This window comes from Urocitellus parryii, chromosome 7 (assembly GCF_045843805.1).
Source record: "Urocitellus parryii isolate mUroPar1 chromosome 7, mUroPar1.hap1, whole genome shotgun sequence".
NCBI lineage: Eukaryota > Metazoa > Chordata > Mammalia > Rodentia > Sciuridae > Urocitellus > Urocitellus parryii.
The window spans coordinates 134,462,927-134,481,195 of record NC_135537.1 but is presented as its reverse complement, the minus strand read 5'-3'; the positions used below and the strand labels follow the sequence as shown (position 1 = coordinate 134,481,195).

Here is an 18,269-nt window from a genome sequence, read left to right as displayed (position 1 = left end):
TCTGGCATTCTTGGGTACTACAGTGGCACCTGTCCACAAATGGCACATCCCTGCAGTGGTGGAACCTGAGGTAGACCAGTGAACAGAACTTTCATCCTGTAAGGGGGAAAAAAAATCTGTTCTTCCAAACCCAGCAGTTCTGCTTGTAAGGACTTTGCTCTTGTCTCTAGAATCCTTTTTTTTTTTTAGCAGAGCAAGAGACCCACAGGTAACCCGAGTTACAACATAGGGAGTTATAATGAGAAGCCCAGGAGGAACTGAGGGCTCCTCCCTCACCCATCCACACAGAATCACAACAAAAGTAACAAAGCTATCAGCTACAGCAAGATTTTCAAATTCACTCATCCAAGGGGGTGGAAGGTAGGAAGGAGAGGTAGGTCCATATCAGACACAGAAAAAAATAACAAAGTATTAAAATCATACACCACCAAGAGCTAGCAAATGCAACTTGCAGGTGTAGGAAAAACTAGTGTAGGTTTTTCCAACTTAAAAGTGTAAAAAATCTACATTCTGGGCTGGGAATGGTAGCATGTGCCTGTATTCAATCCTAGCTGCTTAGTAGACAGGAGGATCCCAAGTTGGAGGCCAGCCTAGGTAACTTAGTGAGACCCTGTCTCAAAATATAAAAGGAAAAATACATAAATAAATGAATATAAGAGGGCTGGGAGTATAGCTCAGTGGTAAAGTACCCCTGGGATCAATCCCAGTAAAACAATAACATCAAATCCTCATTCTGGTGTCAGATAATTTGGTTCCACATGCTCCAGAGGCAAAAATTCCAGTTTTTCAGAATGAAGGAAAATGTAAAGGGTCTTTGGCAAAGAAGTCTTACATTTCCTGTGTAAAGTAGGAGAAAAGTTCAAAGAGCTGTCTCTACCTCCTCCCAACCTCACTGGCTTTAGATGGCAGGTGACTCAACAGACCTAGAGAGTGGCCGGACATGGATGCAGTGAAGGAAATTTTCCTGCAGAGGTTGAACTGCTAAGGGAAAACTAGGGAAACCATCTTGTGCAAGTATAATGCTTAAGAGGAGGTACTGAGAAGAGGAGGTACAACAGGGAAGGCATGTTTTCCTAGGGGTTTGTACTTAATTGGTGCTAAGAATGAACACAGGAAACAGGAAAGAGAAGAGGCAACACTGAGAATGTATGAATGAAGACAGCAGTGCCGTGAGGAAAGCCAAAGGGAAACCAATTCAAAGCAACAAGCCATGCCTTCCTATGTTCTATACCCTCCTTTTAAAAATCAGTGAGATTCAAAAAAGTACCGTAAGTAGAAAAGTGACACATATATGGCACTGAGCTGGTGGCCACCAAGATGGATGAGGAACAGACTCACAAACACCCTCTGGATATGCAAAAGAACCACCAGCAAAATGAAATGCCCATTAGGAATCATTAAGTTGATACTAGGGATGAGTGACGCTTCCTCCTAGGTAAACAAATGCCAAATCAGCTGCATTGGGGGAATACCCCTTTTAGCTGTGTTTTCAGCAGTGTGGTGCTACTGATCTACTGAATTTCTTAACACTTTGATATAATACATCAGAAGGACAATCCAAACTAAAAAACAGAGAAAAGCAATAACTTTCTGTTGTAAGGGAGAATTTGCTTTTCAAAACTTGAGTTTGAAGAGCTCTCAGACTTTCAAATACTTATAAATTCTTATAGGTTATTAATACCGATACAGATTACTAACATAAATAGTTCAGCAACTATTACCAACAGGCTGAGATAAAGACTGCATGCCTGAAAATGTCAAAGACCAGAGTATGACTTCACACAGCTGCCTTCTGAGCACACTAGCAATTGTCCCACCCACTGCTCACCATCCCTCGTCCACGGTTCCACAAGGAGGTTTTCAGGTCCTGACTTGTCTTCTTTTCCTTTGACATCACAAGCCTGAAGAGTCAACTGGAGAGGTTTACCTGCCAAACAAAAGAGAAGGCAAGCCTTAAGTTAGCTCTATGAAAAAATGAAAACTAGTGGGCATTGTGGGTGGAAATGCAGGCCTATAGTTACCCACACCATTAATAAGTTATTTATTTATTTATTTATTTTTGCGCCAGGGATTGAACCCAAGGGCACTTAACTCTAAGCCACATCCCCAACTCTTTTTAAAATATTTTTAGTTACAGTTGGACACATTACCTTTATTTTATTTTTATGTATGTTGAAGATGAAACCCAGTGCCCCACACATGCTAGGCAAGCACTCTATCACTGAGCCACAACCCCAGCCCCCCAGCCCTTTTTTATATTTTATTTAGAGACCAGGCCTCGCTAAGTTGCCGAGGCTGGCTTTGAACTCTCCTCCTGCCTCAGCCTCTGGAACCGCTGGAATTATAGGCATGCACCACCACATTCAGCAAAGTTACTGATTTTAAAGCATGATATTAGGCAAAAGTGGACATTATTCCTCTGTGCTTTCCTAAAAGAAAAAAGTAAAGCTATGTCCCTGAGTGATTCCAAAGAGAGGTCTCTAAAATAATCACTGTTTCAGCAACAAAGCATATTATAACATAGATTAATACTACAGATTCAACATACTTTGTAGGAGGTGGAGTCCTAAAATATCATTTTGACGCTAATAATCAGTTTTACTGGTATTGTATTTTAAATATATAAACAATGTTTTAGGTTTTATTTCTTCAAAACATCTCTAGGAGATGTCTCAAAAATAAATAAACAAACAAATAAAAAGGATTAGGAAATGTAATCCAGTGGTGAAGTGCCCCTCTAGTCACTCCCCAGTACACCCCCCAAAATATCCAGGTCAATTTTAATAAAAATCAATTTTTGTTACGGTGATCTGACTTCTTTTAGTAATATAATAAATACTTGTTAACTTCTAACACAACCCATAACTGGCTAATTATCTGCTGTTCCCCTCTCAGAACAACTAATCTGAATCATAAGCTTTCCTGAAGAACACTTCAGCTTCTAGAAACTACCTCTCCCTCCTACCTAGCCATGCCTGAATCAGGACCCTACCACTCCAAATGTAGAACGAAATTGGATTTAAAAGACATCAATTGTATGACTTTAGAAGTTAAACATAAAATTAGATCATGAAATCATATTAAAACAGAGGTACAAATATCACAGCAATGCCTCTATTACTAAAGAGGATGGGATCTAATATCCAAAGTTTGTGAACAAAAACTTATTACTAGAGGTCAGGATGGCAAGCAAGCTGTTCCTCACATGACAGGTGCAGTCATTGGGGAACAGCTGTATGGGGTCCTATGTTAGGATGGACTGCAAATGGGCCCAGGAGGGGAAAGTTGTGGCAACTATGTACAAACATAATTCTAAGAAGCTATGTGGGGATAAGAAGGATACACTCTAAGCCAAGGATCCCTTTGCACCAGGTCTTGACTAGCTTCCTCCCTCCAGATGAGAAGTACTCCAACTTTTCAAATCTCTTAACCTATCCAATATTTACTAAAGATGGCTGTGTTCAAATGCCACCAGACATAGGGACTATTTTAATAAATCTTGGGAGTATAACCCAGGATACACTTAAATGTCCTCTTCTGCCGACCCTACCATAAATAAAACAACATTCCCCCTCTCCCTACCAGCTATAGTAGAAGTCTTGCACTGGAAGGATATGCACAAGGAATCATGGTACAACTACAACAAAAGACAGTCCACAAACTACCCCCCAAAGACAGGAAGATGCCAGGAGGGCCCAGATTGAGAATGCTTTTAGGATTTGTCCACTGCTGGCATTTCTATCATGCCCTGGTCATTTACCGTATTTGAGGAGCAGGTTCTGTCTGACTGATGCCATGGATGAGATGAGGGACGAGGCATCATACCCTGTGTCCAGGTGGTCAGTGATAGTACACAGAGAGCTCATCACTTTGGCAACACTTCCTCTTGCTAGTGCAAAAGCCAGAAGAGTCAGTTCCACCTCTGGGGTAGAACAGCAGCTATAAAGAACAGAAACAACAACAACAAAAACAAAAAAGACCTCTTCACTTCCAAAGAATATAAAGAAACCCAGATAGCTCAAAATCATGTAATTGATCAGTGAGTGAAATTAATCTGCCATATGCTTTCTTTCTTATCTCTCACTGGTTTTTTTTTTTTTTTAGTACTTAGGGATTGAACCCAGGGCCACTTAATCATTGAGCCACATCGCTGACTCTTTTTTAAAACATTTTATTTTGAGACAGGGTCTGGCTAAGTTGCTTAAGACCTCACTAAGTTGCTGAAGCAGGCTTTGAACTTGAGTTCCTCCTGCCTCAGCCTCCTGAGTCACTAAGATTACAGGAATGTGCTACTATTACTGGCTGCCATATGCTTTCTATATATTCATCAGAAATACTTTATTAATATCCTTAAGATAACTTAGGGAAAAACTAAATCAACCCAGGGGAACCAGGGAATTAAATTCCCATTTCTGAAATCATACTCTATAAATACTAAATGATAATCATAAACCAAAAATAAACGAGCTGCTGCAATAAGCCTTTACTATTCAGAAATCTGTGGTAATGAGTTGTCTTGGCTAAAGAGTATGTTTCTTGAGAAGCATGAAATAATTTTATTTACTCCCTTCACATTTCACTGCCTTTTTAAATACATCACACTGAAACATTTAAAACTATTTAGATATCAGGGTCTGGTTTGTCTTATAACACAGTAATGTCCCCAGAGCTCACTGAGGCAGAGCTGAGTGTCCCTACACTAAGTGTTCCCTCGGTCAAACAACCAAGAAGCCCCTTCCTGTTCTATGTAGAATCAGGCCTGATCCCTGTGCAAAGGTAAGCAGGCTCTGAGGGCAGTGGCCTGGGGATAACAGTGAACTGAGAGGTTTCACATTTTGAACTTTGAGACATCTCTTCCAGATGAATCTAAGGACTTTTCCTCCTGCCTGAATAATTCTAGAGGACAGGTGATACCAATAGGACTAAGGATGAACTATTATTTCACTTTTTCTTCAGCCACAAGATAGAGATCATTTTCAGTAGTAATTTTTAAAAGATTTCCTTTTTAAATTTTGAAAGACTTAGTTGAGTGTGGTGCACACATCTGTAATCCCAGCAGCTTAAAGACAGCCTTAGCAACTTAAGGAGGCTGTAAGCAACTTATCGAGGCTATAAGCAACTTAGCGAGACCCTGTCTCAAAATAAAAAATAAACAATAGTTAAGTACCCTTGAATTAAATCACTGGTACCAAAAAAAATTTTTTTTAATAAAATAAAAAATTTGAAAGACTTAACATGCATACATGCCCTCCACCCCCCACAAAGAGTTTACCTCATCAACCTTGATTTTACCTAGTTATTCTTATGAGGAAGCTGTCCACTTCTTCCAGGACATTGGGAGACAGGAAAGTGGAGAAATCTGTAGATCCTGGTGAGAGGGAAAGTGGAGGCATGTGCTGTAGTGCCTTCCTAGAAAAGTAATAAGCCAAACATGCATTAGACAAAAACATTGTTGTTCTGATTCATCCCTTATAAACAGCCAGTATGCCTACAGAGAACCTAACACAATATAAACCAGCCTTATCCCTAGGAGTCATAGTAGATTAGATTTAGCTAAGTAGTGTAATAGGGTTTCTTTCTTTTTCAAAGTATCATTTCCCTCTGGAAAAGTTTATGGGGTACTCTAGAAGCCAGCATTTATTTTAAGTAGTGTAAGCGAAAGACAAATTACAGAAAATTCAGGGGTTCTTAGGGAATCTGACCTCAGAGGCAAGTGCAGAGTGTAGTTCAATAGGAAGCCTGTTTTATACATAGGCTCTTAAGATCTATGGCATCTAAAAAGGTGTCATGAATTTTATTGTGTTCTAAATAGATCAACACCATCACGTTCTCTATTCCTGTGTGTATGTCTTGGCCTTTCCACCTTCATGTCTCTTTTAATGTTTCTCTTTCCTCATCACCTCTAAATGTTTAGCCTTATCTTTCTGAATCCCCCAAGGACTTGTCTTCTCTGGACTAGCAGTCAACTTTTCTTTTTCTTTTCTTTTTTTTTAATTTGGGATTGAATCCAGGGGCACTCTACCACTGAGCTACATTCCCAACACTTTTTATTTTTTATTTTGAAATGGGGCCTCACTAAGTTGCTGAGGGATAGCCTTGATCTTGTGATCCTAGTGCTTTAGCCTTCTAAGTCTCTGGAATTACAGATGTGCATCAACACATCCAGCTCATCTAACAAATATATACAACAAATGATTAATGAGTCCTACCACATGTTAGAAGCTATGCTAGATGAATATACCATGAAAAGCTTGAAGGTATACCACAAGTGGATCAAAAAACCCTCAAAATTCTAGAATTGTCATTTTATGACAATAATAATAATGAGTCCCTGAAACATTTTTATTTTTGCATTTCAAGATACAGCAAAGCTAACACTATGTCAATTTCCCCTCTGCTCTGATTTCCTTCTTAACCACCTGACAAGCTGTCTTTGGGCTGTATGGCAGCTACACTCAGGTACAGCTCATCAATGAGATCTAAGGCATACAAGTAGCATGTGATCATTTGCTGAGTTTATTTCCACTGATAAAAGCAAACACTTATGTTCCAAATATAGTTTTTCTTATTTATTTTTCCTCATTGATCTTTTTCACAATATATTTTCAATCTTAGGAAAGTTTTAGATAACTGATTTTTAAAAGTGAAGGGGTGCATAAAAATGTCATTGATGATGCACTAGTAAAACTGAGCAGGATAATTCCATTCTTCAATAACCTGGCACATCTTCAAAATAATAATAATGTAGAAAGCTCTTTCTTTCCCCCTTCCTAAAAATCTAGTCTATTTAGTAGAGCTGTACAAGCTGTACAAGTGTGCCAGAGGTGGGGAGAGCCATGGTGGCCTACAGCTGGGTATCTGCACAAAGGAACAGACCAATTGGAATGCAGGTACCAATGATGGCAAGAAGGGTGGCCTAATACAGGGAAGAGGGGACATACAGACTCTACAGAGGACAAGAAAGGTGGCCATAGCAGCAGCCCTGCTAAAGGTGTTGAGCAGGAGTAAGAAGAGAAGTGTGTCTATGCAAGGACAGGGACAACAGGACTCTGACTATATAGAAAGAGGTTGAGGAAGTAAGTACAAATATGAAGGATGATGGCAGCCAGGTTTGTCACTATCAGAGAAGGCAGTTACAAATCCTGAAAGGGAGAAAACTAGAATGAACTCTGTAGTACTGGATTAGAACTGAAAGTATCAGTGTAAACTCAGTTTTTATTTTCATAGAAAAATAATACAGATATAAATGTTTATACAATATTCCCATACAAATGGATTCTGCCTAGCTATGTCCACTGAAAGGATATGAAAGAAGTAACACCTTGACAGTAATGAATTTGTCCAAAAGCATCATTATCCACTAAAAAGGACCCTGATTCCTTAGAAAAATGTTTGATTCTAGGACTAAGGGAGGGAACACTCAAACCTGCAATGCCTTGTGCTAAAAGCAGCAGCAGGGTACATGGTGTTCACCTGAGTCCCAGCTATTTGGGAGGCTGAGGTAGGAGTATCACTAGACCCCAAGAGTTTAAAACCAGCGTAGGCTACAGAGTAACACCCCATCTTCCCCATAACACACACACACTGACACGCATACATGCATGAGAGAGAGAGAGAGAGAGAGAGAGAGAAAGAGAGAGAGAGACATACCAGTAAGGAAGTATTCTTAAAATGAGAAGGATATTAGCTAGACTGAAGGGGTTGCCACTGGCCAAATCTGGGACAATCTAAGCACCAAACCTGTGGCTAATTATAACCCAGTTAATAAGATTCCATGAGTCTTTTGTGTATGTGTATGTGTGTGTGCAAATGTTCCCCAGTAGATAAGAAACAGGCACAGCACAAGTGACCTCCTAAGACTGAGGTACTCAGTGAGCTGATAAAGACACTGGAGGAACTGTGTAAGGAGAAACAGGAAAGTAGAATGGATGCTTCTTCAAAGTCTGTGAAGTCAGGGCTGGTGATGTAATTCAGCAGTAGAGTGCTTGCCCAGCATGCACAATGAGGCCTGGGTTCAATTCCCAGGACAGCAACAAAATAAAACAGTCTATGAAGAAAGAAGCAATGTGGAGCTGAAAGGTACAAATAGAAGACAATAGGTAACCAGGGATGAGCTATTGACTGAGCCCTGATGATGGAAGGCTGTTCAGTGACATTCCATAGAGGGGTGGAGAAGAATGAGTGCACCTTGATGGGGTGGAAAACAGAGATCGACTTACTGAGTATTGTGCAGCACTGTCTGGACAAAGGCGGGATTTGTCTCCATAGAAGCCGTTACCAGAGATGTCAGCAGAGACCAATACCATATTGCCGAAGCATCTGAGACTGAGACCCCAGACTTCTTAACTCTCTGAAAGCCAACAGCCCTCAGACCATGAATCCTAGTGTCACATCCATCGCTAAGACAACGCTTTATGTTAATCTGGACATCTGTCAAGCACAAACAACAAATTCAGTATTGGATTGACTTCTTTAGTTCAGTAAATGCTAGGCTCTCAACTAAAAGCAAAAATGGTAATTGATGTTTTGAAAAGAAAATTCTGAAGACATACTTTGATGACAGAAATAAATGTGCACAATGGAACTAGTACATAATAAACCTGTCACAAAACATTGATGAATCCAAGAAATTTAAAGAGCAATTTGTAAAATTAAGGGTGGCTTATCATAGAACTTCTTAAGAACTTGTGAGTTCTGAAAAGTTATAATGCTTCACAAAGAGCATTATAAATCCTGACTGAACACTTGGTGAGAACTTTCTAGAACTCTTCCTAGAGTTTGAAATCTGGATTGAGTTATAAAGCAGCTGGCTCATAAGTAGTTGTGCAATCAAGTCCAAACAGAAGACACAGACATGATTCACTTTTAGGAGATGTCACAATTTCTTATTTGAGTTTGGGGGTAGGTGAGAAGTTAAAAAGGACACAAATTAGAGAAAAGAGCACCAAAGGGGGTAAGGCAGAAAGCTTCTACTCCACAAGCTTTACTACTTCTTTGCCTACAGGCAAAACACAAAGACACTACCTCCCTAGGCCTCAGTTCCTCTGAGCCAAGTAAGAACACTTCTTTTGACCCAGGAAAGCATTAGAAGAAATGAGACAAAACATGAAGTATTCCGGCTCCCTGAATGAAATAAGCCTGGAAAGAAATCACACAATTGTGATTATTTCCAAAAAGCTATGTGTGAAGCAAGGTGTAACAGTATAAAGTTAGAAATATAAATGTACAAGAATAAGAGTGGGTTAAAATTGACTTATTTTTACAACATTAAATAAAGGTGTTCATGAATATATGATACAACAACACATCAAAAAATACCAAAGAACTTGAGTAGATTATTATCATTTTTGTAAAAAGATATGTATAGATAAATGTATATGTGAATATAATGCTTTTTTTTTTTAAAAAAAGTGTGTGCATGTGTGTATATGTGTTTATACATGTGCACATAAATACACAAATACACGAGAAGTTATGGAAGGATTCTCACCAAGGTAGTCATACTGACAATCCCTAGGTAGTAGGATTTGAGTACTTTTGTTTTTCCATATTTTTCTAATTTTCCAATAAAACAAAAGAATAAAATATTTTAAACTAAGAAAAGGGTTTATTGTTTTTCAATAGTTTTAAAAACACTTATGAGGTGAAATAATGATCACTTATGTGTGTGTCATGAGAAGCAAATCAAATCTCAAAAGAAAACTAGCAGCTTTTCTACTTCAAAGGTTCTACTGCTAAAAAATAAAACTTCCCTTCATCTCCTCCCCATCCCCTTAGTTTTGTTTGACTCACAGAGCTGACTGATATTGGCATTTTCCAGCAGTGTCACATAGCCAGTGACATTGCTGGGGATGTGCACATCTCGAACTTCCTGAAGATCGCCGGCACTCCTCCCCACAGCTACTGTCACCTGCTGTGGCATATAACTCTGATCAGTGGCAGCAACTGCAATGGACAGGTGCCTAAGCACAACATCTGGCTTCATTTTTAAGCTGGAAAACAGAAAGTAGAAACCACAGTGTTTATATGAATGCACCTTGATGGGGTGGAAATCAGAGATCGACTTACTGAGTATTGTGCAGCACTGCCTGGACAAAGGCGGGATTTGTCTCCATAGAAGCCATTACCAGAGATGTCAGCAGAGACCAATACCATATTGCCGAAGCATCCTAGACTTAACTCTCTGAAAGCCAACAGCCCTCAGACCATGAATCCTAGTGTCACATTCATCGCTAAGACAATGCTTTACATTAATATGTGTCAAAAACAAGACCCATTTCAAAGGTCTGATATTTGATATAACCAAACACTGATTTTTTCCTAATAGCAACTAACTTAAATACTGGTTATGAGTTTCAAGGTCCATATGACATTTCCAAATCTCTAAAAAGCCTTTCGGGTCAAGATTAATCTTATATTTCCTTTTCAGTATTAGGATAGGCAAGAAGGGACAATATGAACAACAAACATTCTAACAAAATTCCTTTACATGCCAAGAAGCAAATTCTAAACTGCATTCCCTAAACTGAGTATATTCCCTTATCTTTAAATTAGGTAGATGGTTAAAGGTCAAAAGTGACCTACCCCTAAAAGAAAATTAGAAAATTATTTCTATTCCTGCCAATTAAACTTAGCCCATTTTCTGAAGGGAAATGTGAAAATTTAGACAGCAGTTTCAGAACTTCTAGAAATTCCACAGTTTACTGCCAAGAACATCACTCCAGGATTCCTAGCCATCCCACTCTCTTCTGAACTGACTAACTTATACATGAATTTTGAAAAAGTATAGAAGTACAATTACATCTATGTAAAAAAGTTCTTGTCCTTTGTAATATTAATTTTCCTGAGAACTACTGAAAAGGATCTGAAATCAGTATTATAAAATATTAGTCAAATGTTACTTCTTCCTTTTAAACATCAAATAAAGAAACTATATGTTTATGAATATGTGAACCAAGCTACATGATTTTACATGATTCCTTATACTTGATTGAGGCATCTTTACAGAAAGCTACTCATAAGAAAAAAATTGGGCAATTGAGTACAAAACATTCCAAATTTTAAAAATAATAAGCCAGGCGCAGTGGCGCACATCTGTAATCCCAGCAGCTCAGGAGGCTAAGGCAGGAGGAGTGGAAGTTCAAAGCGAGCCTTAGAAACTTAGCAAGACTCTGTCACTAATAAAATATAGAAAGGGTTTGGGGATGTAGCTCAGTGGTTGAGTGCTCCTGGGTCCAATTCCTGATACCTAAATAAATAAATAAATAAACGTGCTGTGCTACCTACCGAATCCAGTGTGAACGGGCACTGCCATCTGACTGCCAGTAGGATGATGTTTCTCCATTTGTCATCTTGTCGATGTCAGCAGGGTTGGAGGATGTTTCTATATAAGCATAGCACTTTGTTACTGATTTGAGTTTATCCATCTCTGGGCTTCTGGTTAGATCTCCAGGGCTTTCTGCAGGAAAATCAGAATTTACCACATGACATCTCTTTCACAAAGAGAAAAAATGGTCATTTAAAATATCTAACAGAAAATGCTTGGTCACTTTGGCACCAGAAACTGTAGTGTTCCTTAAAATCTCCTTCCAAAGAATCCATTGGCCAAGAATTGCCCATTATCTCATTATAGTACAATACTCAAATCACTGATATATTTACAAAAAGATGCCAAGAGAAGAAAATGTTTTTTTTAACTCTATTTTTTTAAACCTTTACTTTATTTATTTATTTGTTTGTTTGTTTGTTTGTTTTATGTGGTGCTGAGGCTTGAACCCAGCGCCTTGCACTTGCTAGGTGAGCGCTCTACCGCTGAGTCACAACTCCAGACCAGAAAACGGTTTCTTATACTTTGAGTTTATATTTCTTTAATTATGAGTGAGGCTTTTTAAGCCACTTATGTTTCTGAGTTCTCCCTCTTTCATTTTCTTCTGGGTCACTAGTCTATTAAGTAATGCACTTTATACATTGTATCATGTATATACACCATATAATAGCTAACATTTACTTGAGTGTTTACTGTGAGTCAGGTTTTTCTGTTTGTTTGTTTTGTTTTGGTGGTTCTGGGGATTTAACCCAGGGGTACTTTACCACTGAGCCACAACCCAGCTCCTCTCTAGTACTCTTACTATTTTCTCACCAGTTGAACTTTTTGATAAATCTGAAATCTATTTTAATGAGTGAAATGAAATAAGAATCTAGTTTTATTTTTTTCTCCAAATGGCTAAATAGTTGCTCTAACCCTATTTGTTGACAACTCATCTTTTCCATTCTAATTTATATAGCTGATTTTATCTGGTTCTACAGTTCCACATAAACTTGGATCTATTTCTGAACCCTATTATGTGCCAGAGACCTGTCTAAACACCTCAACTTCTGTTACCATCACTAAGTGAGTCTGAGGTAGTTTCTCTCATTTATTCAATATATATTCCTTAAATAAATATTCTACTATGTGACAGAGGAGTCTCAGTTACAAAGGATAAGGAACCAAAAAAAAAAAAAAAAAAAAAAGCAACACAGAACAGCCAGGCACAATGGTGCATGTCTGTAATCCCAGCTGCTTGAGAGGCCAAGGCAGGAGGATCATGAGTTCAAAGCCAGCCTCAGCAAAAGTGAGGGTCTAGGCAACTCAGTGAGGCCCTGTCTCTATATAAATTACAAAATAGGGTTTGGGATGTGGCTCAGTGGTTGAGTGCCCCTGAGTACAATCTCTGGTACAAAAAACAAACAAACAAAAAACCCCCCCACAGAACACAGGTAACAAATAATGCTAAGACTTCAAATAATCAGTGCTATGTAAGTCATTAAACCTACAAGGTAATATTAATCAGAAGTTGGAAACTGAGGAAATGGAGGCAGGGACTATTAATTAGAGTAATGAAAAAAGGTATCCCTAAAGTAATATCTAAACTGAGAGATGAACGATGAGAAACTAAATCTGGCTGTGTGGAAGGAAGGAAGGAAGGAAGGAAGGAAGGAAGGAAGCAAGCAAGCAAGCAAAGATGGATCATATTAGGCTACAAGCTGGTTTCTATTACGTTTTCAGAAATAAAGGCTGGGACAATGACTGGCTCATCTTATTAAATGCATGGTTTAGAAGAAACAATGATAGAGTCAAGAGAATCTCCTATGTACATACCCTTTTCTTTTTGTACCAGTTGATCCAGAGACTCCTTTAGAACCGAAGACCGCATGGTGCACATGTTATTGCAGTGGTCCAACATCGGGTAGGGAATTACCATGCTAGAGATCCGATTGCGATGCAGGAAGCGAAGTATCATTGATGAGTGAACACCAAGGCCTTCTTTTGACTCTGAAAATATGTCTATAAAACCTAAAGAGATAAAATACATTTTTGGTGTTTTGGGGAAGCTACTATAATAGTTTCCACACTCCCTGTCTGGTGGCCCATCTGAATTAGCTGAACTAAAAGTAGTTATTAACAGCCTTCATTGATATTTTCAGCCTTAATTATTTAAAAATCTAAATAAGTTTTAAAGAAACGAACCATTGGCAATCTCAGTTTAAGAATTATTTTCATTTTTGTTGGATAGACTTTCAGAAGATGAAGAACAATGATTATTTGTTTTAATTCAAGTGTTAAAAATGTATAAGCAAAAGGGAGAGAAAAGGGATATTGCATGGAAATGGAAGGAGACCCTCATTGTCATACAAAATTACATATAAGAGGTTGTGAGGGGAATGGGAAAATAAACAAGGAGAGAAATGAATTACAGTAGATGGGGTAGAGAGAGAAGATGGGAGGGGAGGGGAGGGGGGATAGTTGAGGATAGGAAAGGTAGCAGAATACAACAGTCACTAAAATGGCATTATGTAAAAATGTGGATGTGTAACCGATGTGATTCTGCAATCTGTATTTGGGGTAAAAATGGGAGTTCATAACCCACTTGAATCTAATGTATGAAATATGATATGTCAAGAGCTTTGTAATGTTTTGAACAACCAATAAAAAAAAAGTATTCAACTTTCCAATTAAATTCTGATAATTGGGCTGGGGTTGTGGCTCAGTGATGGAGTGCTCACCTAGCACTGGGTTCAATCTTCAGCACCACATAAAAATGAAATAAAGATAGTGTTTGCACCAAAAACTAAAAAATTTAGAAAGAAAAAAAAAATCTGATAATTACTATATCTCAGAATAAAATCAATGTTCCTTTTCTAAAAACAATTTATTTAAATAAAGTTTTCCGTCTCCATATTTATTCCACATGGTAGATAGCAAGGCATGAGGGAGATCAGTAATCTATCTATAAAGTAGCTTTTTTTAGGAACACTGATCATTAAAAAAAAATGTATAAGCAAGTAAATATTAACTAGAGATTTTTGTTTCCTTAGGATTTCTCAGGGCTGAGGACTGAACTCAGGGCCTTGCATGTGCTCTGTGACTAAACTAATCTCCAACCCTTAAATAGAGATTTTTAAAGATATAGGATATAGGCTAGGGATACAATTTATTGCATTACAGAGTAAAAACACAGCTGGTTTTATATTAAGTTACAATACAACTACTGCCATTACCATGACCTCTGATGATGTTTCACAACATATAAGGTACTTGCATGCATATCCTCATTCAGTCCTCACAAGGTGTAGACAGGGAAGGTAAAGGTATCCTTGGTTACAACCGATGAAATGAAGCTCAGGTAACATAACAATGTGTCAACAAGAAAGGGGTAAAATAAAGTTGGGCACAGTGGTGCCCACCTGTAATCCCAGCTACTTGGGAGGCTGAGGCAGGAGGACAAGTTTGAGACCAGCTTGGAAAATTTAATGAGACCCTGTCTTAAAATAAAATAAAATAAAATAAAAAGGGCTGGGTATGTAGCTCAGAGGTAGAACATTTGTGGGTTCAATCCCCAGTATCAAAAAAAGAAAAAGAAAAGAAAGGAACAGAATGGGGAACACTTCCTCACACTCCCTTTGATGCTCCTTCCAACATTCTAGTCTTTCTCCCCAGTGTGACTCCTCTGAATTTGCCCCTCTGTTCACCCTCTGCCCTCAACACCTCCTGCTCATATGCCCTAAACAGATGTGATAAGTGACTCCCTGGCTGCCTCCCATGTAACATCATTCCAGGTAATCTTATAAGACACAAAACAGACCATATATACCTCTGTTTAAAATCTTTCCCTGGTTCCTCATAACCTATATTAACACACCTCAAACAAAGTGGCTCATAACCTAGGAGTGCTAGGGTTAAGTGAAGGGAGGATAAACATGATAGTTTTTTTTTTTTTTCCCCTGGAGATTAGATATATTTGTGGATTGGGGAAGGTTTTTTTGTTTGGTTTAGTTTTGGTTTGGGGTTTTAACCTTCCAATGAATCACGTAACACACATAACAAAAAGTACAAATAATTGTATAGTTAAAGAGTTTTCACAAATTGAAAATACCCATGTAAGCAACCCCCAAGAGTCCAGAGGGCTGAGGATATAGCTCAATGGTACAGTGCTCGCCTAGCATGTGTGAGGGCCTGTGTTCAATCCCCAATACAAGGAAAAACAAAACAAAACTCCAGAAGTCTCTAGAGGAGGCTGTCTTCAATAGTATAAGAAACAGATTCATTATGCAGAATGAAACTCTGTATTAATTTTTAAGATGAAACATGAAGCTGAGGATAAATTTTACACTTGAAATAGCCTAGTTCAACTATGTCCAAACTATATCCCCAATGCCTAGAGACAGCTGATTTATGAAAACTCAAAAAGTCCAGCTAATCCCTCCCCACCCACACAGGAGGACCCAGGCCTCATATTCATAACACTGCTGATGTTGCACTGAGTTGCTCAGAACCCACATCAAAAAACATACTGGCTGAGTGTGGTAGAGCACACCTATAGTTCCTGTAATCTGGGAGGCTGAAGCAGGAGGATCACAAGTTCAAGATCTGCCTCAGCAACTTAGTGAGATCCTGTCTCAAAATAAAAAATAAAAAGGGTTGGGATGCAGCTGAGTGATAAAGCACCCTTAGGTTCAATTCCAGAATAAAACAAAACAAAACGGCAACCACAAAAACACTAAAACAACCCTCCAGAATGATGGGGAAATCTGTTCAGATGTTGAAATATTAAGTAAATGAATGAATTGGTTCAATGAATTTAGTAAAACGCACCACTACAATGGGATACAAAAGGAACTAGTCTTAGTATAGGAGGATATCAGAGAGAGGAATTAGAAAACTGTGAGATGCCAGTACAGAGGTGACTTCAGCTTACAAAGGTTTGTCCTAAGATGGTGATAATGCAATTCTTTTAAGTTGAGTGTTGATGGAAATCTTTTAGTAGAAAGTCCTAAGTCATGTACCTACTGTGTAAGCATTTTGGGATCTGGACACTAAATTTTTCTCTACCCTCTTTTGCCCCTGGCCCCAGGCATCAGCACAACAGTGCAATAGGTACTAACTGTTGATAGATTCCCTGGTGCATACTCCCTTTCTCTTCTCCAGAAAAATCTCACTAAAGTATACACATGAAGATCCTGCAAAACAATGCAAAGATGACAGTAATATGTAAATGCTAAAATATATATCAGCCAAATGCAACTCCAAGTATAATTTATTTATTTACTTATTTTTTGGTGCTGGGAATTGCTTTGCCACTGAGCTACATCCCCAGCCCTTTTCATTTTTTTAAATTTTGAGATAGGATCTTGCTAAATTGTTCAGGTAACCTTGAACTTGGGATCCTCCTGCCTCAGCTTCCTGAGTCACTGGGATTATAGACACATGCGACCTCGCTTGGCTCACAGTATAATTTTAAAACTGCCACGAGACTAGAAAAAATGCTAATATGTACAGGCTACCTATAATGCCCTATAAAAATTACATAATTAAAGACAACTTAAGGAGGAATGGAAGTATGCATTCTTCATTAAAATACAGATATCCTTCCCTAGCTCAATACATCACTAAACAGTAAGCCAGAGGGGTCAAAAGAACTAGGTTTACATTTGTCTATCAAATCTATTTTGCCTCCACTGCTGCCCTAGCTATAGTAAGTATTCTATTTTTTTTTTAAGAGAGAGAGAGAGAGAGAGAGAATTTTAATATTTATTTTTTAGTGCTCGACGGACACAACATCTTTGTATGTGGTGCTAAGGATTGAACCCAGGCTGCACGCATGCCAGGCGAGCGTGCTACCGCTTGAGCTACATCCCCAGCCCGATATAGTAAGTATTCTAACACAGAGTGTACAGAGCAGGAAAAATTCTTAGGTAAGATGAACTGCAACTAAAAGGAAGATGTACAATGTTTTTTTTTCCCCTTGAAACTCAACTGTTTTCTCTTTAGTTTTTTTTTTTTTTTCTGATTCTGTCTTTACATGAGTCAGAGCTCCCAAAGAAAATCATTCAAAAATAGGCTAAGTTTTTCTGTATGTACAAGATAGAAGCAGCAATGCTTACTTTTAATTTATTTATTCTTAAATTTCAAAGTAATAGCTTTCTAAAAACACACACAAAAACAAAATGCTTACCAAGTACAAAAAAAAAAAAAAAAAAAAGTCAAATGTGAGGACAGCAGAATTAAAAGAGAAGGTCCCTGTCCTCGTGAAGCTCATAGTACAAGAATGAAGACAGACATTTAACAAATAATTGTGTCATTTGTTAATAAATTATAATGCTAATATGTTCCAGAAAAGAAATGCAGGAGGGACAGAGAAGTCTCTTGAAGAGTGAATAGAAGATCCACTAAGGAAGGCAGCCTTCTGACAAAGGTTCACAAAAACAGTAGAACTGGGGAGTCATCATTATAATGGGGAATGAAAGAGATGGCTATGCTGAGTGCTAGTTTAGATTATGTGCCCAGTGAATACTAGTGGGGGAACTTTATTCATTGTGCCAATAAGCTTGCCCAATTTCAAGATTGTCTAATTTCAATTTAAAGCACAATAAATTAATTTTGGTTCTAAGAGAACACTTTTGAGCATTTGAAAATCCCATGAAAGTCTTACCTGGAACAAGAGAGCAGGCTTGTAGCTGTCTGATGACGTGGCTTAGCTCCCCCTGAAGATTAGCTCCACTGGAATTCTTGAGGGCCTCCAACATGTTCTCAGCATCAACAGTACCATCACCCTCAGCATCAAACTGGGCAAAGGCCTATAAAACAAGGATGCAAAAAAATCTGCACTGTTTCAATTTTTAATTTCTTTTTTATAATTCAAGACCAATGATTTTTTATTTTGTTTTATTGTTTTGGTTGCAGGGAGAAGAGTCTCTATTTATCATGCAAAGAACAAATAAATTCAGAA

The 18,269-nt window shown here is 38.2% G+C and overlaps 1 protein-coding gene across 3 annotated transcripts in view; it reads right to left on the bottom strand.

Annotated features, from left to right (window-relative positions):
* The window catches only part of Zzef1 (zinc finger ZZ-type and EF-hand domain containing 1), a 125,774-nt gene that overhangs the window by 92,364 nt on the left and 15,141 nt on the right, over positions 1–18,269 (bottom strand). For all 3 annotated transcript variants that reach the window (XM_077800513.1, XM_026393916.2, XM_026393917.2), the window contains exons 2-9: positions 17,973–18,117; positions 13,142–13,336; positions 11,287–11,458; positions 9,793–9,992; positions 8,220–8,430; positions 5,293–5,409; positions 3,761–3,939; positions 1,829–1,927 (exon numbers count right to left, since the gene is read on the bottom strand). In XM_077800513.1, coding sequence (XP_077656639.1) covers positions 1,829–1,927; positions 3,761–3,939; positions 5,293–5,409; positions 8,220–8,430; positions 9,793–9,992; positions 11,287–11,458; positions 13,142–13,336; positions 17,973–18,117 — 1,318 coding nt within the window. The remainder of the gene's footprint in view (positions 1–1,828; positions 1,928–3,760; positions 3,940–5,292; positions 5,410–8,219; positions 8,431–9,792; positions 9,993–11,286; positions 11,459–13,141; positions 13,337–17,972; positions 18,118–18,269) is intronic.